This window comes from Papilio xuthus, unplaced genomic scaffold (genome assembly GCF_000836235.2).
Source record: "Papilio xuthus unplaced genomic scaffold, Pxut_1.1 DF827461.1, whole genome shotgun sequence".
In the NCBI taxonomy this organism is placed as follows: domain Eukaryota; kingdom Metazoa; phylum Arthropoda; class Insecta; order Lepidoptera; family Papilionidae; genus Papilio; species Papilio xuthus.
The window spans coordinates 2,808,539-2,828,954 of record NW_013531188.1 but is presented as its reverse complement, the minus strand read 5'-3'; the positions used below and the strand labels follow the sequence as shown (position 1 = coordinate 2,828,954).

At 35.3% G+C, this 20,416-nt stretch overlaps 4 protein-coding genes across 4 annotated transcripts in view; 1 reads left to right on the top strand and 3 right to left on the bottom strand.

Annotated features, from left to right (window-relative positions):
* Positions 1-2,795, bottom strand: part of LOC106119528 (sodium potassium chloride cotransporter) — a 30,435-nt gene extending 27,640 nt beyond the window's left edge. Inside the window, exon 1 of the mRNA XM_013314572.1 lies at positions 2,575-2,795. The gene's annotated coding sequence lies outside the window, so the exon portion shown is untranslated. The remainder of the gene's footprint in view (positions 1-2,574) is intronic.
* A 5,671-nt stretch (positions 2,796-8,466) lies between these two features.
* Positions 8,467-9,829, bottom strand: RpS15 (ribosomal protein S15). The gene is given in 4 exon segments (NM_001312254.1): positions 8,467-8,670; positions 9,171-9,393; positions 9,546-9,631; positions 9,804-9,829. Coding segments are annotated over 4 exon segments (444 nt in total). The 5' UTR covers positions 9,813-9,829; the 3' UTR covers positions 8,467-8,544.
* A 484-nt stretch (positions 9,830-10,313) lies between these two features.
* On the bottom strand, positions 10,314-11,685 carry Dtwd2 (DTW domain containing 2). Its single transcript, XM_013314324.1, has 2 exons — positions 11,416-11,685; positions 10,314-11,089 (listed from the first exon to the last, which is right to left on the bottom strand). Exons 1-2 carry the CDS (start codon positions 11,496-11,498, stop codon positions 10,423-10,425), a joined length of 750 nt encoding a protein of 249 aa, XP_013169778.1. The 5' UTR covers positions 11,499-11,685; the 3' UTR covers positions 10,314-10,422.
* Positions 11,686-11,958: 273 nt separating this feature from the next.
* The window catches only part of ash1 (histone-lysine N-methyltransferase ash1), a 45,258-nt gene continuing 36,800 nt past the window's right edge, over positions 11,959-20,416 (top strand). The window contains exons 1-4 of the mRNA XM_013314201.1: positions 11,959-12,530; positions 12,905-12,991; positions 13,170-13,237; positions 14,326-14,898. Coding sequence (XP_013169655.1) covers positions 13,172-13,237; positions 14,326-14,898 — 639 coding nt within the window. The 5' untranslated portion in view covers positions 11,959-12,530; positions 12,905-12,991; positions 13,170-13,171. The remainder of the gene's footprint in view (positions 12,531-12,904; positions 12,992-13,169; positions 13,238-14,325; positions 14,899-20,416) is intronic.

Below are 20,416 nucleotides of genomic sequence, written 5' to 3'. Positions count from 1 at the left end.
AATGGATTTCGGTTTGCTTTGTATGATTTAACATAGCACTGCGTCTATTATCCGTACCGCATCGCATCAAGACAAAATTCGTTTAATCCGTACGTGCGGTGCGTTTGCGCGGAACAATGGACGCGTACTTTCAGTTTAATTTGAAAAGTGAAGTTTGGTCATAATTTCAGTACTCTTTCCCTTCCCTTATTTGCAGAAGAAATACTTTCATCACCCTACCATGGTTTCCTTTTTAATGTTTTTACGAAGAACTCTTCAACAGCCGTATCTTTAAATTTATTACTTTGAATGAATAATTTTAATAATAAAATCTCATATACAGTTTTAAACGTAAGGTTACAAAAATATACCATGATATAAACAAACATTAAACGTTCCTGTAACGAATTCAGTAACTTCCTATTTAGAATGATTCACGCGTCGATCTAATAATATTTTACATAGTTCAAATATTACTTTGATGCGATGCCAGGAATCAATGGAGTTCTCGTTAAAGAACACTCACGAACACGAGGAGTACCAAATAAGTGATATACTGAACGAGTAAGTACTTTCGACACAGACACTTCGTAGTATAGTGTCTATTTGTATTTCTATTCGTTATTATAGATACTAAACAATGTAGAGTCTGCAACTACTACGTGATTCTTCTCGACATCATAGACCCTTTTTTATAACAGCCGGGGACAAACAAGCAGCGGGAACACCGAGATGTTCAACGACGCCCATGGACATCAGCAACCACAGATGCGATGCCGGCCTTTGAGATGGTGATTCGCTCGTTTCTTAAAGGACCCTAAGTCGTAGCGGTTTGGAAATACCGCCGAGGACAGACCATTCCACAACGCTACTGTGCAAGGCAGGAAGTTTCGCGCAAACCGCACGGTTGCCAGCCATCGTATTAATCATACACCCTACGTAGTGTCTTTTATATTGAATAGAAGCAAAGATTAAAAAACAAATCTGGATTTTAACAGTTTTTTAAAACGATGTTCTTCAATGGGTTCCTCGCTCATTGTATTAATATATAATACATTGAAACTGAAAAAGCAACGAAATGTCTCAAAAACTGACATCTATATACTGAGTGTTATATATATTTTTTATACTTTTAATTAGTTATATTTTTTATTTCTAGACGTGGCATTACACATAACACGGGTAAGGATTTTCCTTCGCTTCTTATCTTTTTAATAAGTCAACAATTTGCAGTAATCCAACCAATTAAACTAATACGATTGTTATCTACTGAATGTCAGGAGTTGTCGTTTGAATTAACTTTACATAGACTAGCTGTCGCCCGCGATTTCGTACGCGCGGGATTAAGAAATATATAGTAGCCATTTCTCAGATATATAAAATTTTATAAAAATAGGTCAAGCTGTTTCGAAGTTGTATGGGAACCAACATTATGACACTAGAATTGTATATATAAGACACTAGCTGTCCCCCGCGACTCCGTCCGCATAGGATTAAAAACAAACTTAATAAGTAGCCTATGTGTTTTTCCAGACTATGTTCAACATCTATAACAAACTTCAGCGAATTCCATGCAGAAGTTCAGGAGATGCCTTCAAAAAAACATCTATCCATACATCCAAACATTCGTATTTATAATATAAGTAAGAAGTAAAATATGTATTTATTATGTTTGCTGTTGCATCCTACACAAGTAATCTTTCAAAATTAAATACTTAGTCATAAGGCAAAATTTACTTCTCAGGAGAAGGGAAACTTGGAGGATATTTGTGCGCCCTTCCTCTGTCGATTAAATGTAGGCAACGCATCTGTAAATGCGAATAATAATTGCGATGGCCGCTTGCTCGTCTGTCACCTTTTATTACAAAAGAAAAGTAATATGTTTTGTACAGGTATTGCGGCAATAAAAACCGATAATAATTAACATTTTTCAGTAGTTTTTCTCACCTATAATAAAATGTTTTTGTCCAAATTTTCAGATAACCGGATTCAGAACTTTTTGTCTCCGTTTTTTTTACTCGTTCCAAACTAATGACGTTTATAAATCCTGAATATTTTACGGAGGTGAAATTCAATTCAATTTATTTGTTTCAAAAGCCACTACTTTTAAGATTTAGTCTCATGAACATCTTATCAAAATTTTTGGATTACTTTTGTTTACAAGTCAATGCTAACAAACATACAAAATACTAACTGTCGCCTGCGACTCCGTCCGCGCGGTATTATAAAATAGATAGTAGCCGAATCTCCGACCAACTCAATATGCTCACAAAATTTCATGAGAATCGGTCAAGCCGTTTCGGATGAGTATGGGAACGAAAATTGTGACACGAAAATTTTATAAATATATAAGATTACTCCGAACGACTAATTAATACAAATGACTAATTAAATACTTTGTCAATTTAGGACTGGTTTATTTGAATTTAAAATATTAATTTTTAATTTTAATACCTGCGATATGTTACATTTCATACTACGATAAAACAAAAACAAATTTTTAAAATAAAAAAAAAAATAAAATAATAGAAATAAAAGTTTTTTTTTTAATGAAAAATATTAATATTATAAAAGAAATAAATATCCAGTACTCACCTAAAAATCACTTTGTATTTAAAATGTCACATCACTTAGACACGAGATAAAAAAACTTTATCACATAACAAATACACTAAAACACTACTGTAATCAAACCTAATTAAAACGAACAGGAATTACAAAACAGAATAACTCTGTAATTGTCTGTATATCTTTAAATTTATTTAATAATTTTTATCTTTTATTTTTTTTCTAATCGTAATCGAATACGCGACGCGACGCGACGCAGCGCGTGCGTTTGGCTGAATAGTTGACGGCAAAAAGCCACGAAGCCTACGCCACCGCGACTTAAATACTTCGCGCCCTTAGTACACAAACAATAATTTTTAATTACACCAATTATTAATTCTAGTTAGTACGAGATTTCTGCCAGTTTCAAGACGGCCGTTGTGAGTCGGCGCTGAAATTTGACTTGGTTTTTGCAGTGGCAAGTTTCGGTGTTTATTTTTAGGTCCGATACCAAATATTATTTACCGCGTTGAAGTGAATTGCTTGTAAAATAGAATCGTATTAAGATAGGCGTATAACGGATTAGGTAAGCAAATATCTGCTCAATTATCCTGTAAAATATGACAAATTATTCGTAACTAAGAGGAAAAATCTATTTATTTTACTTTTAACTTGATAAAATAAAATTAACCTATATAGTTTTAAGATATGCAAGAGTTTTTTTTAAATAAAGAGGATTCAATTGACTACATTTTTATAAATATGACATAGAAACATTATTAAAATCAAATTATAACCTCTCATATTTTTCTTTTAATAGATAACAGTATGTTCTTGAATATGTTTCGGCATTGGAAACACGGGATTCACCCTGAGCCAGAAAGAAGCGACTAATACCGGTCGACTGATTGTTTAGTCGTTTATTCGCTTATTTTAACACATTAATGATGTATACTTGACTAATTTCCTTGTATCACGTCGAACATACACGAGTAATGATTGATGTTTTAACTTGTTAGTTCTGTAAAGAAATTATTTAAATAAGCTACTGAAGATAAATTCGCAAATACATATACCAGGACCAGGGGTGATTAGATTTAATACTTTCAAATGACGCGCCTGTGCGATCTACCAATTACATATATCTTGAAATCTTATAGTAAATGAAACATAATTCGGTATGTATTTTTTATTAGATTATATTTTATTTTATTAAAAGAGAAAAGAAACACAAATATTTTGCTGACAATTCTTAGTAACTAATCATTTAGTTTGTATACTGTATGCTTTAAGTTTGAATATTTTCTCTTCCGCTAAGCTAAGTTATACGAAATTATATTTTGGCTTCTCCATGATGGGTTGGACGTATAGTTGCAATCGGTTGGCCACCCCTGCTGTACACTATTCCCAATGCATATAACGAAACCTGTATTATAAGAGAAGCCTACTATTTACACTACTTATAATTTCCTCTGATAAAACAGCTAATGTAGACTATGGAAGAGCAGTAGAAAATCTGACGTATATGACAAATTGTAGGGAAGAGGGCATTGATATTTGTGATTGTAAATAACTTTGGCATTTACTAATATAACAGTAAAGGCATTTTTAAAGACTTATTCATATAACATTTATAAGCAAGCATTAATTTGGAAGTTTTTAAAGTTACGTTTTTATAGCAGGCAATTTTTACAGCGTTCTACAAAACACTACAAACTCCGGTACAGCTTTAAATAAGCTAGTATAAATACAGTAAATTAGTTTAAATCTCTTAAAGGTTGTTCCCTTGTACCTTTTACATAACTTATTAGTCTTAAAGTTGACTTATTTATCCATTGAATAGCAAATATGTTTTATAATTTAAAACAACAACTAAAATAAGCAAAAAATTATCACCTTTGTTAAAGGGAGGAGCAGTGTCGTTATATATTTTATTAGTAATGTTAGGAAGAAAATCCGACACTGTGCCGGTGTATCGGCGCAATACTAGCTTTATTAAAATATCAACGTTTATGTCACCTCACTAATCAATCGGATACTTGACTTTGTAACGAAAACGCGTCATTCGCTTTAAATGATTCTAACTAATAATGTCTAAAAGTATTTACATTTTTTATACTTAACAAATTCTTGTTAGAATTGCCTAAAACATAGACATTTACATTCTACAATTTTTCTTATTTCAGTTATTAAAAGCTGTCGCCCGCGACTCCGTCCGCGCGTAATAAAAAAATGAGTAAAAGTAACCTATGTATATTTCCACACTATGTGCCAAATTTCATCAAGATCTGTTAAGTCGTACCGGAGATACCTTTAAACAAACATCCATCCATTCTTCTTCGTCGTTACAGTCTTTTCAGACTGGTCATGGTCATCATCCATCCATATATACATGCATTTACAATATTAGTAAGAAATAAGATAGTTAAGAAAAGACAATGGAAGTCGTTTTATGTTTTATACAAGTGCTTTTGTAATGAAAACTCACAGTTAGATAATCAAGTAACCAAGACGTAAAGACTATGTGTACTCAGATATAGTTTGCTATAATTATACGCCCACTATTGCCGCTGGAAACTAGGGTTATTATCCGTTGCAGTCACTTAAAAATCATTATTGATCCATAATTATTAGTATTAAATAAATACAGACACGAGTTATTCAAACAAATTGGAACTTCCAACTAGATTGAATGAAAGTTGTTTACATTTATAGAGAACTAGCTGAAGCACGTGACTCCGTCCGCTCGGAATTAAAATAAACAAATTAGTAGCCTATGTATTCTTCCAGACTTTGTTCTAAATGTATGTCAAATTATAAATAGATACCATCCATCTAAACAATCGCATTTATAATATTTATTAGAAGTAAGATTATAAACAAGCAGGAGTTGCCTGTAGCTTCGTCCGCAATTTTTTGTTTTTTTTTTTCAAGGAAAGGAAAAATTCAAGAGCTCACACAAATAATTTTCTAAGAAGTTTTCGAACTATGTAGAAGTTTTCATCTCTACGTATTTCTTCCAACAGAACACGTGGGCACGTGGATTCAAGTAGCAACTTCGAATACTAAGAAATAGTTAAAGTTTTAAGAGGACAATTAAGGTGTCCGGCGTTTAGGAGCACGTGCCTGGTGATTAACCTACTCCCTTACTATATACGTAGTTTATAAAACTGAATACATTAATGATCCTTAAACTTTTTAATTAATTTTATTAAATATAATAAAGCTAATTCTTGTGTTAACGATGGTTCCCCGAAACTGCTACAGCAGCTGCCACTTGCCTTATGTTTTTTTTTAAATCTTAATCAGCAAGTATTACTTTGCAAACAGCAGATCTAAATGTAGTGAAACAGGCGTAGTTTTTAGATCGTTAAGCAAGGCTAAAATCGCTTTTTTATTCGCCTGATTATAGTATAGGGATAGCGAACCAATGGCACTATATTTTTGGGCACAAAATTCATTCAAAAATATTAAGTAGTTATTATATGAGGAGCGAAACCTAGTGGTCGGTAGAAACAACGACATGTTTACAACGATGGCTTAGTCCAAAGAGTAAAATTTTTTTAGAAAAATGGCATGTTGGTACGAAATGGTTCGTAATACATTTTAAAGCATAATATATTATTTCACACAACTTTATTAATCGTTAAATACTCTGTGCATATTATAAAAGTGATACACAGAATAATTAAAACATATGAGAAGATATATCATAGTAATATATTTGTATAGCCACGAATATTGTCCTTACTTATCGTATTACATGTACAAAAGTTAATTAATAGACATGAGAATCAATTTGTGACATGGCCGCCTGGTGGCGACGTCCTCCGATGAAGTCAGTGGCTCCAAGGAACCGCCATCAACCAGATACATTAGCATTTGGCTAAAGTAGCCACAATGAACGTGTAATTAATACTTCTTGCAACATACATTTTTGTTAAGATCCAGAATATACTTTATGTTATTCTTTCTAGCTAACTTGACAAACTATTTAGTGACATTTTTTGTTATTTATGCCTATCTGCTATAAAGATATAAAATCTTTAGTCGCAATACTATCTATAATATGATATTATTTCATATTTCAATTTATGCTCCAACTAGTAGATTTATTTACCAAAAAATTTTATGTGTAATCTTTCTAGTCTAATCTAATTTCTAACTACTATATAAATGCGAATGTTTGGATGGATGGACAAGGTATCTCCGGTACGGATCTTAGTGGAATTTGGCACAGATGTAGAACATAGTCTGGAAGAACACATGAGATACTTATTAAGTTTATTTTAATACCGCGCGGACGGAGTCGCGGAAACATATATTTAACTTATTTGTTAAAAGTTTACGAACCGAACATGTTGATTGATGTTAACTTAACCAAATCTTTGGGGACAAAAAGCTACTTTACAAACTAACAAACTATTGAAAACTGTGTTTCCTTTTGGCTTGTTTGCTCTCTCAATATCTGAATGAACAAACTAAAAAAACGCTTACTTAATATGTCTAGAGGTGATATCAATATTTGCCGAGGTATAATTCGGAACAATTCGCAAATCCATTTAGGGCCCTGTTCAAAACATAGGGCCGCCCGATAAGGTCGTTGTACAAATTAACACCTTCGGTACACAGCCGCGAAAGCTAACAGGAATCGAAGCGAATCAGAAATCGTATTTTATGTGAGACGGAATGAAGACGGTCGAAATCAAAACTAATATACAGCAAATTAAGGCTTCTGTAGTTTTTCTAATGTTGTTCTGCTTCTTATCGCTTTTACAGCTTGCTAATAGATGGATGTACGGATATTTGTTTGATGGTATCTCCAAAACAGCTGAACGGATCTTGATGAACTTTTTTATACATACATTCCGCGCGGACGGAGTCGCGGGCGACAGCTAGTTATGAAATAAAAATATTGTAATGAATTATATATAAGCTTTATGCTTGGCTTCCCTTTAGCTTGTACGTTTGTGTGTTACAGGCATTGATGCGACCAATTCCTGATCGCGTCGATTGACATCGGCTGGGGTCGGATCTCGCCAGTTATGACCGCCTATAACCAATCCCGTTGCCAGTATCATTGAGCGTGATGCACTTCTCTTGATGCTTAATTATGTACCGTTATCCTTTTTTTGTTTCGTCATTTCGTTCTTGGAATCCTTATGATCACTTGAGTGATTGAGGGGTCAACAATCGAAGTACATTTTTGCAATATTTTAAATGATTACACTATGTTTTTTTTTGCTTTAAGCTTTTTATGTAAGCGCGATTGATAAACTGCGCAATCAATAGGTTCACCATCAATTTACTTCCGTATTAACTTAATACTTAAAACGATCTAAAAACTCCTATTTGTTTATAATTTAACAATTGCCCGCCAACCGGCAAAGTTCATTTAAAAACTTAACTCAAGATTTCGACAAAAGCGTCATCTTTGTATTGCAACCAGTTATTGAACTGAAATAAAATGTTAATGCTTATTCCTTTCAATTGAAAACAGATGGCGCTAACAGATAATACGCGACTCAGTCTGCGCGAATTTAAAATAAACATAGTAGCATGTGTCCTTCCAAACTTGGTTCTATATCTATGCAAAATTTCAGAAAGATCTGTTAAGCAATTCCGTGGATGCCTTCAGACATCCATCCATCTATCAAAATATTCCCATTTATAATACTAGTAAGATTTACCCATTACCAACAATAGACCAAAAAGTGTCAACAAATGATGCATGCTTAATTTACAAGTATTTTTATCATAAATATGGTCTAAACTAATGTATCTATTTTTACTTGCCTATCATGACCACATTTAAAGTCAAATCTGCTTCTTATCTTTTTAAATTGTGTTCTATTAAATATTTCAATATTACACTTCAAATCAATGTAAACAATATTATATGTTAGCAAGGTTCTTATACATAAAATAAAACAAAGTAAATTTTATTTACACAAGAAATTTATTGTATCCTTGTGCAAAGTTTTTCCACTTAACCTAGAAAATGACAGTCAAGTAGTTCTACTTGAGAGGAATGAACCTGGAACTGTGCGTTGCACCGATACCAGGCCTACCGTGCTTTACTGGCTTGTACGTAACTGAGAACTCGCCAAGGTAGTGTCCAATCATTTCTGGCTTGATTTCAACCTGGAAGAAAAGATGCCAATTTTATGGTGGGTCGTAGTTAGCTATGATACCATGTCTACACAGACAAGTGCTCTGTTACTGTGGATGGAATAAAGAGCGCTTATGGGTTCGAAATGGTTGAAAGGCCTTATAACCCTTAACCACAGCACTAATACCTAAAACCTGTACAAAACTTCATGGTAAGTAAAGGAAAACACTAATAAACTGCATATTTGCACTAAAACTTGTAACTACCAGTATATTTTTTTCAATAATTACATTTATGGTTCCTACAAAGACTATAGTAATCCATTGTTTAATTTTTCCCCTGTTTTGAGTTTTTTAAATGAACTTGAAAAACATTCATATCTGTTTTGTCTACTGCATGTTCATGATTTTAGCATCATAATTATTTATATTATTATAAATTATTAATGACATAGATTGCTTGACAGTGTTGTAGTTAAAAATGATTAAGAAATCTCAAGAATCATCAAAAGTCCAGGCTTATTTATACTAACCTGGTTGAATGTTTTTCCATTGTAAATGCCTACAATTGAGCCAACCATCTCTGGAACGATGATCATGTTACGCAGATGTGTCTTAACGATTTCAGGCTTCTCATTTGGAGGTGCTTCCTTCTTCGCGCGACGTAGCTTTTTAACCAACGCCATTGGCTTGCGTTTAAGACCACGAGCAAACCGCCGGCGAGCGCGAGCGTGCATCAACTCCATGAGTTGCTCACTGAAAATAACATTAAATGGTACGTGAATTACAAAAACATATAAAATAACAGTATAATTTTGAATTAGACAAGCCAAGTTAGGACATAACCAAAAAAAAGTCTAAAAGAACAAATCTACTAAATGTTAGATATTTAAAAGTTTGAAACTTACTTGGGCATATCAAGAAGTTGATCGAGATCGACCCCTCGGAAGGTAAACTTCCTGAAGGTACGTTTCTTCTTGAGAGTTTCATCAACCTGGAAATTGTAATCATAATGTCACCGATAATGTTTACGTAAATAGTCCGAAAATAAATGTCTATTTCACACAATTGTTTTATAAATATTAGGTCATTGTGCTTAATTCAATTTCTTTTTGAACGATTGCACCAGTATTTAAAGATTTTAACACATAAATTTAATCACAAACCTCAGCCATGTTTTAGTCCGTTTGACAGAACAAAAAGAAAGAACTGTCAAAATCAAAAAGCTTTAAACATTTGACATTTGAATGACTGTCAAAACCATAGAGAAATAAACTCTATAAGCAATAGCAAATAAAAGACATAGAAAAGGATAAAAAATAAATGCAAAAATGATTAAAGTGGAAACATTCTTCCAGTCTACCTTAACATGGTTTTGTAAATAATCAGTGATATAAGTATAAAATATCCAGCATCAGTTAAGGTCGAATCTAATTAACCAGTACAAACAAATAATATCGCGAACTGGCCTAAATATATCAAAACATTATCCAACCAAGGATAGGAATGACGGTCGTACTTAGGAAAGTTCTGACTCACAGTTAACATTTTGTGAATTAATCCAGTATTATTAAACAAAAATAACAAAACTTCACTAAACGCAAAAAAAAATATTTAATTTGATCATGATAAAATGTAGTCTTAATAGGTGTGGAAAAATTAAATTTGTTTGGTTATAAAAAAATTCTTTAATAAAATATTAACTATCCTATATTACATTTTGTACATATGTACAGATCTTCTTATGTATTACGTTGTGACGTCACAGATTAATTTATGCTAAACTTATTCAAGTGTACATTGATCAGTAGACTTAAGTAATTTAGACAATCTCTTACCAATTAACTTAGGATAGGTTTTAGTTTTGATTAAATACTCTTTAGATTGATGGGTCACAGCACCGTTTTCCAATTGGTACTTACAAAGCATATGTAAAGGTTGTATTAGTTGTTCACTATAGATGGAATTATTTTCTAATTGTGACAAAGCTTCCGCAGCTGTCTCCAAAGTACTTAGGCAACCTTCCGTGGGTTGTGTTCTGATAATATAACTACTAGAGTTATTTGTTACAAGTTTGACTTGTTTTATTTTTTGTAAAAGTGGACTAGATGCATATATGGCTTTTGCTTGTGGCCATGTACTGTCAATTAGAATAATATTGTAATAATCATTTTCACATTTAAAATGTTTTATATCAGCGGCACTTGTACTTGGATACAGCAGTAGAGTATTAGGTTGATTGAGAATATTTTCTAAATTTTCATGTTTCGGTTGTGGAAATTTTTTTCCTTTATAAATAAGGCACTTATTTTCTGCTAAACCCAATTGTAACATTGGGGCTGTGCGCAAACATCTCTTTTCTTCAGCAGGATGTTGGAGAAGTATGACATTACTCCGTGGATTTAACCTTTGGGGTGGTAGAGCTGAACACCAACAAACCACCTTTGGCCTTCTGAAATTTGACATACACAAATAATTAGTATTGTTTTTTTATTGAAATAGAATTGAAAGTTTAAGACTTGTGTTACGTATTTTTTCAAACACATGCACATAAGAGGACGTGAGGCTTATATTACAAATATGACTGTAATTAAAAAAAAATGATTTATTAGCATTATATATGAGTTATTCCCATGCTGTAAGATATTATTCCTCTGCTAAACTTTATAATAGTAGCAATAGAATATCTAAGCTCCAAGTTTTCTTACTTTAACTATTTTTAGGCATTGTTTGAAGTTGAAATATATAATAAAACTACATTTATACTACTAATTTTACCTGCAATTAATACATAGATCGCGCATAACCGGTGGATCCGCTGGTATATTCGATAAGTCTTCCCAAGCCTGAAACTCCTCCATACTTAATTAAGCATTGTTTTTTTATATCTTTTATATGCTCTTTAACCTAAAGAAACGGTTTATTCATTGCAAATTTTGAGTAAATTTGGTGATAAACTTAACTTAATCAAAATAAAGGGACTGCAAGTGCAAATAGCAAATGTCAAATGCAACCAACATAGAGTAGAGAAATTATATGAACATATGAGTGAATCGAAGCATGTTGTTATAAAGAATAAACAAATGGATAAAAATATATGGCAGAATTGACAGAGTGCGTATTTCGCAAGAATCAAAAAGTATTGACTTTATAGAATGACGACCAACTAAACACATAAAAATAACTTAATATTAATCATGCGGAACTTGGTTTACAGTAAATGTACAACAAAATTATAATTTTATGTTTAACGCAAAGTCAGATAAAAGAGAGATAAAAACGGTGGTCAACAGCGTAAAAAATTACCAGAGTGAAAACAAAGTTAAAATTGTTGTTTTTTAATTTTAAACAGGGTTCTTCTAATACACTATAGTTTAAAAATATGAGGGTATAGATAATGTAATTGTAACAAAGTTGTATTTTGATAAAAACAGATGGAGTTAATGTCGACAGAACGTATATTGCTATTGCTTGCTTTGTTTTTGTTTGTTCTTTGTAAATGTATTGTCAGTACCGTTATATCAGACAAGATATATATTATTCTTAGAAAATTGGCTTATATATGGCTATTATTATGTACTTTATTCATAATATGCAGAGCTCATATTTTAAACGTTGCAAGCAATTTATGGTACACCAATGACGCCATTTTGCGCCGCAATTTTGAGCTATTATTATGATATAAGTCTCCTTCTTACATTTGAATTTCCCGTAAGCGTAAATGAATAAGCTGCAAATTCACTGGCTTTCTCCTGCTTGTACTTATTTTACATAGGATCGTAGATTTTATGCGAAAGATTTGTAAACATGGAGGCCGTGCTATGTAAAGTCTATGAAGAAGTGTTTCTATTGTAATCTGCTCATATTTTGTGAAAAAGGAATATCTAGAAGCGGTTAGTACTCATTATTTTTTATGCTAATCATAAGCAAAATAAGGAATATAAACTGTGTATTTTTCGTTATTTGTTTCGTGGGTAATGTAAACGTATGCATCTATTTGGCGCCAACGTTATAAAAACCGTTAAACATATTGTTTTTCTTTATAAGCCAATGAGTTAATCTGTTTTTTTACTTTATTATAAATCTTTATGCTTTAAGTCTGAACTCAGTTGGAAGCGACATTATGAAATAAAACTGGTCTTTCGAGTGTCGTCAGATCTGTCATCCGACAAATTGGTTTGAGGAGAAAACGCTCCTCTAAAACATCAAAAAACACTGCGTATTTGCTTAGTAGTAATAACTAAACGGATTATCCCTTTCAGGACAGTTGTTTATCTTGAAAATCTATCAAGTAATGGTTGAAATGACGAAGTTTACAACTTTACTATTGGAAACATCTTGACCAATCAACAAAGTGAGTATTTCGCATATTTAATTGTAATTACCTTTCTTTGCGCCTATTTCAATCATTATTTTGTTTGTATATTGCATTATTTTTAACACAAAATCATATTAATACTGATATTAAATATAACTTGTACAAGTTAAACACGAAATTAGATTCAAACTTATTGTACTATAAATTGTTCCAGAAATGGGCACAGAAGTGCCAAAAACTCATGACTCAAGTGGTGGTACTGATTCAAACAGTGATTCGGAGGTTAGTATGTTTTGTTACATTTAATATAACCACAACCTATTTATCTTACTACAACCTTGACGAAATACAAGGTAAAGGATTAAAAATTAATAAAATGAGATTTTGAAGTAATGTTTAGAAAAAGTATAACTAACCCTCATACCCATATTAGATAACAACAAAATTATTTATAATGTGTACAGAGAATTTTATGATATGATCATAACATGCATAAAGGACAGTTAATCCTAAACCCAAGTGGATTTTTGTAGTGTTGGAATGTTTATTTAAATAAGGTTTACCCAAAATTAAAAGTTATCCTTAATCATTTAAGCAAATGATTGAGGATTATTACTGTACTTATGTAGAACTAGATAGTTGTTGTTTTTGTGGGTATGTTTTTGATGAAGTATCATTCCATTCCTATTCAGCAGTGGGTTCATATGGTTGTTATAACATAATAAGTCAGACTTTTTGGTTTTATTAATGCATTGAACTTCTAACCATGTGTTTCTGACACCAAAATCTTTGAAAAAATTACATTGCATGTTTGACTATTTAATTTCAATGTTTAAAGGTTATTCATATGTGTTGATTTTCATTTGAAAATTATAATTAAATTAGTGGTGTAATGGTGTGCAAATCATTATTCTTATTTAACATGTTAAATTCTGTTACTATTTTTATGTATTAAAGGCAGAATGAAATGGTGGTGTTGATAACTTAGTAGTCTATCAAAAGTACTTAGCTATTAGAGTCATCATCATCATCAGCTCATAGTGAGCTGATGATGATGATGACGTCCCCACCAAGGGGCTTGGAACCTACCCTAAGTTAAGGGTGATTAGGCCATAGTCAACCACGCTGGCCAAGTGCGGGTTGGTTGATTTCACACATATCTTTGAATTTTTAATCAGATATGTGCAGGTTGCATAATTTTAGAGTAAATTTAAGAAATGGTTGCAATAAATTCTTAGCCAGCCTTTAATATTACAATTTAAAGGAAATACATTATTGTTACAATACATTATGTTGTAAGGACATATCTGTAGTTGTTTACAGTGATATTAATTTTTTTTTTTAAATAAGGTTTTGTTTTTTATTTACAGAACAGCAGCTCCAGTGACTCGTCAGGAAGTGATTGGGAATGTACCGGTTCAAAACAAGGCTCTACCCGCAAACCGCATTTTTCAGTCACATCATGTGACACCGGATTAAAACTCAAAATAGCCGCTATACCACCTCGTAAAGTCTCACCCAAAAAGACTTTACGACCTTTGGGCAAGAAGAAGTCAGAGGAAGAGTCAAAAACCACCAATACAAAGGAAAAAGATGTTAAAAAGAAAAAATCTCAATTATCCGATACAAGTTCGAGTTCAGAAGTATGTAGTAAATGCTCTAGTGATTCGTCCAGTGAGGATGATTTGCCGCTTAAGGCGGTCAAAAAAACATTACCAGCAAAGTGCTCACCTCAAAAGAGTGTAAAAAGTGGTAGGAACTCAGGTGTTAAGAGTGATAGTGATGGACATAGACATTCAAGTGATGATAAAGATGTTGCATCCAAAAAGGATGCTAAAGACAAATCAAGTGCATTCAAGAACAATAGTAATGTGAAAAAGACTAAAAGTGATGATGGTACTCAAGATACTACTGCAAAGCGAGGGCAGAGACAGAGGACCAAGGTAAGTTTTTTATGGGATTAGATATACTTTTATATTTTAAATGAACAGCAGAATCCATTCATCCATTTTTTAATTATATTTAAGGGAAATAATAAACATGTCTTGCTAAATGGATGTCAATCAAAGCTTTTTGTAGAAAAACATAAGACTCCTATATTTGTTAGTACATATTTACTTTAGTAAATGAAAACAATATATAGATAAATCAAAATAATTTTTTTATGAAGTAATTACATACAGTAATGCTTCTTTGGTTTTGCCTTTTACTAAGCAGTCGAACCTGTTTGCGAAAGTCCAAACAAACACAATATTGTTCTCGCTTATAGAGGTTTCTCTCTGAGTCGAATTTCTTGCTTATGGATGTTGTCCATCAGGACAATGACTCGCTTTCTTACTTATGCAGTTTTTGCTTCTTCAAGTCTGACTGTATTATAATAACAGTCGCTTACACTGTATTTATTGCCATCTTCAAATTTTCGTACTGCTATAATCTGATGGAAACATAAATGACTATTCTGCTCTCTTTAATGCCTTTTATGTCTAAGCTGCACTCTGCCCAAGCTGTTAGAAATCATGTTGGGCACTAAAACATGCCAATTTATTCAAATGCAACATGTCACTATTGAGTCATTATATCCAAATTTGTTATAAAGAATGTTAAATGAAAACCAAACTTTGCTGTGTGCTTTCTAATTACTTCATAATAAGGAGATGGCTAATATAAGTGGATTCAAAAGGGATTCTACTGTATATCACAAAATGCTAAACCGAAATAAAACAGCTTCATTTAATCCGCAGAACTGCTAATGAAAAGCTTTATTATTGTATATGGTTTTATGTATTAACAAGATTTATCAATGTCCTACTCCTGGTGCATGATATGGATAAAACACTTATTCTTGATATGTCAAATCAAACACTTGATATTATTTGCTTTGTTTTTTTGGCTGCTCAAAGTCAGTTGTGCAGTACGCTCCTATGATATTTTTTTATGCGCCACCATACCTAAATATGTGTTCTGTTTAGACACTCATGTGGTGTTTCGAGCTGCTAAGGTGTTTGATTTCCCTTATACATCCTGCCTGTACATTTGGTATGACAATACTTTTAGGTATATCTATAGCAAGGGTGATATTTACTTAAACAGAACTAAACACAAATAGAACTATAAAATCCAAGTGTTTCTACAACATTGGTAGGTATAAAATGAGTCATATGAACTACGTTTTAAAATTTCCCCTAAACTCTTGAATTGTTAAATCTATATTTATAACACGATACAAGGGGTTGGGTTTCTACGCGTTACTTTTTTTCGTAAAGCGAAAATAAGGTATTCAAGGCGTAATAGTTATCTACGTACTACACATATTATGACGTAGTTAAGGATTCCCTTTTTAGTTAAATAGTTTTTGAGTGTTTTAATAGCATAATGTTTTTATTACGAGTTATGTCAATGGACCACTTTTTTTTTAACGTGGGGAAAATGCGTTACGCATACCACCGCGCCCTAGAGGGGAAAGGCGTGATGGTTATGTCAAACTCTCTCCCGGTTAAGCCGGAAGCCTACCGACTAAAAACCCCACGGTTTCCTCGCGTCACCAGTTACCGGAGCATGGGCACACGTGACGTATTCTTCGCACGCCCCGGTTGGTGAATGGCTGACAGCTCCGCTGGTGTTGCTCCTCGCGCGCGCCAGGAAACCTGCGCTAGTTCCTCCTTTACTCAGAGTGACGGGCTTTCCCCCTTAGCCAGCCACTCGAGTATTGTTAAGGTGGGAGGGCTCGGACGAACGCCCTTCTCCTCCCCCCCTCTGCGGCGACTCCGGTTAGGGTCTCGGCTGGTTGCCTCCCTAAACCTTTCCGCCTCTTCCTTCAGGTGTATCACCTCTTCGCAAAATCCCTGAACGGCACGCCATGCATTGTGCGACTGCACCATGGCTGCTACCACGGCCGTCAGGGAAAACTCGCCTCCTACGACGGCTATAGGGTCTCGCCTTTGATGTGACCATGCCGGGCACTCCGCCAGCGTGTGTTGGGCTGTGTCTTCGAGGCAACCGACACAGTGGTGGCACACTGCGGACGGCTCCCTCCCAATCCGACACAGAGAGCTGCCGAAGCATCCATGCCCCGACAGCACCTGCGCCAGACGGAAGGTCAGCGTCCCGTGCGTCCTCCGCACCCACGACACCGGGACTCTGCCGATTGCCTCGATCGCCCTGGCTCCGTACTGCGACGGGCGGAGGCGGCACTGCCATCTGGCCAGTTAACCTTTCGCCACTCGTCGCGATGGTTTTCCACCTCCGTTCTTGGCGGCGGGGCTCCGTCTACGAGCGTCCTGTGCTCGCGGCACTCGTAAACCGCAGCAAGTAACTCCGCCTGTTACTACAGGGTTACTACTCCCCATGGCGGGGAGCCTGCCAGGGCACACGCCGCCTCGAAGGATATGGTACGATATCCGCATATCACTCTGATCGCCAACGATCTTTGCGGCCGATGCAGAATTTCCTTGGTACGCTTGCTAAGGGCACCGCTCCATATCGGTGCGCCGTAAAGCGCCAGAGAGTTTAGTACCCCGAGGAATAATTGCCGGCATGCGACCTTTGGGCCACCGGTATTCGGCAGCAAGCTGCCGAGTGCTGCAGCCATGCGTAGTAGCTTGGGCCCCAGCGTCCGGAAGAGGGCCTCAAAGGAACACCGTCCGTCCAACACGAGGCTCAAGTACCTCATTTGCAGCCCGACGTGTATGTCAACTCCGGCGACCGTTATGTGGGAACCTGGAGGTGGCCTTTTTGAGGGCCATGGAAGAATAAAGCCCCAGAGTTATGAAGCGCCACCTCCAGTCCCAGAGCCCGAATTCGGTTGACGACTTGGGTCACTCCCGCGGTGCCGATGACAGAACTCTCCCAATGAGTGGGACCTCGTGCCGTTACCAGTGTATCATCGGCGTAACAGGTGATCTCCACCCCTCGAATATAGGAGCCCCGCAGGACCCAGTCATACCCTAAATTCCACAAAAGGGGACCGAGGACCGAGCCCTGCGGAACCCCACAGGTGACTGCGTGAGTACGCCACCCGTCCCGGCTCGTGGTACGAGATCCGCCTGTTACAAAGGTAGTCAGCAAGTAATCTACGAAGGTACTCAGGCACCCGGTGATAGCGAAGCGCCTCTAAAAGGACGCTCCAGGGCAAGGTGTTGAACGCGTTCGCGATGTCCAAGGACACCACGAGTACCACCTCACCCTGTGCGACGGCTTCTTCAGCTATCCCTTTCACCCTCTTGATGGCATGAATGGTCGACCGGCCGCTCCTAAAGCCAAACTGATTGGCGTTTAGGTTTGGGCCCACTGTCGCCAAGTGCCTCTGCAGTCGGTTAACAATGACCTTCTCAAAGATCTTTGCCCCTTCATCCAACAAAATGATCGGCCTATAACCTGCAGGGGAGTCTGGCGGACGGCCCTCCTTTCTCCAAAGGACCAGAATGCCATCTTTCCAGAGCAGGGGAAAGCGGCCTTGAGCAAGACACTCATTCAAGAGTGCGACCACTTCTTCCTCGAAAACATCCGCGGGCAACACCTAGGCGCGGCCCGGTATCCCGTCTGGGCCCGGAGCCGTCGGATCGCTACCCCAAATTCGCCAGAGGTGATAGGAGGAATGTCCTCGGCGGTGTCATGATTGCCCGGAACTAAATGGTGGCGTATGCGCCCCCCTGCTCGGAAATAGGGCATCCACTATCTCTTGCATCAGTTGTGGCTGGATGCTCTGCGTCGCCGAAGCCCGTTGCCTCTCTTCTTCTTCTTCTTCTTCTTCTTCTTCTTCTTCTTCTTCTTCTTCTTCTTCTTCTTCTTCTTCTTCTTCTTCTTCTTCTTCTTCTTCTTCTTCTTCTTCTTCTTCTTCTTCTTCTTCTTCTGCGTATTCTTCTTCTTCTGCGTATTCTTCTTCTTCTGCGTATTCTTCTTCTTCTGCGTATTCTTCTTCTTCTGCGTATTCTTCTTCTTCTGCGTATTCTTCTTCTTCTGCGTATTCTTCTTAGTATTCTTATTTGTATACGTAGTGTTTCTTGAAGTGTCCTAATAAAGTCTTATTTCGAAACATATTAACTCTCATTCTATCTTACTTCTTACGAATGTTTGGATGGATGAATGGATGTCTGTTAAAAGGTTGGACAAACGGAACGCCTGAACGGATTTTGATAAAATTTGACATACATGTAGAAAATAGTCTGGAAGAACACAAAGGGTACTTATTATATTTTTTCCCGGGAGGACGTAGTCGCCGTCGAAAGCTAGATTAAAAAAATAGAGATAACAATATGTTTTCATGTTTTCATATGTGTTTCAGCAATGGAAACCCACGGTAACGATTTATTAAAACTTGTTACCACAAATAAATGTTTAGTAAGCTACTTTATAATATGTTGCTTGTTAACAAAAGTTCGTTTGTTAACGCGTCCACCCTTAAGTAGATACCTTTATCCAGACAGGGACTTGTTATTGTGTTTATTAAAATTTAAATAATGCTCAGATTTATTTAGTCTGCATTTCTTGTTTATCAACTTCAGTATGGTTATAATATAGGGTGTGGATTATCGCCCCTTCTCGTATTTACCTACATCTGGTTTTATATGTTTTTAATATTTAAATTTTGTGGCATATTAAGTTATATGCGTCAGATCTGATACTGAGTTGTTGTTTTTTATGTCTAATAAAAAGATTTGGAACTATGTTTAATATATAATATAAATACCATGAATAAAACACATATAAATATAATATATATATCTGGGGAAACGGCACTATCCCCATCAAATCTCATCCTTTTTTCGACGCAGTTAAGTCCATTTTCGACCATCTGCTTTTCTTAATACAATCAAGTCTTCGTCGCCGTCATTGAAGAAGCACTCAAACGTTGAATGTGCAACCTATCGTTAATTTCCTATTAAAATACGCTATTAAATCACAATGAAACATCCCTATATATAGCATATTACTAACCACATGATTTATTTTAAACATTGATAAATTATCAATTATCTTACTAATATTATAAAAAAAATGGCAGATGTAGAATCAATATAGTCTAGAAGAACACGTAGGCGACTAAAATTTTATTTTATCCTGCGCGGACAGAGTCGCGGGCGACAGCTAGTATAAGGACAAATTGTTTTATTTGCGATCACGTGTGCAGCCACGCGTTTTACATACTACCAATGCAGATGCGCGACTCTATTGTAATTGTCTACAATTGTTGTTTTGTTTACAGTTCTAGTTGTTACGACTACGAACATTATACAACGTTTATTAATATAAACACACCATTGCCTTGGGTTACAGATACAATTTAAATAGACTTTTTGTAATTTTCGTCTCGTAATATATGTTTTATAATTTAAGGACCAATTATTATACAAAAAAGTTCTACGATCATGGAGGTTTTTCCCACAATACGTTATTCTTGTTTATTTAACTTTTCAGTTAGTAAATAAAATTATACACCCTTCTTTTCTCTCTTGCAATGAATTC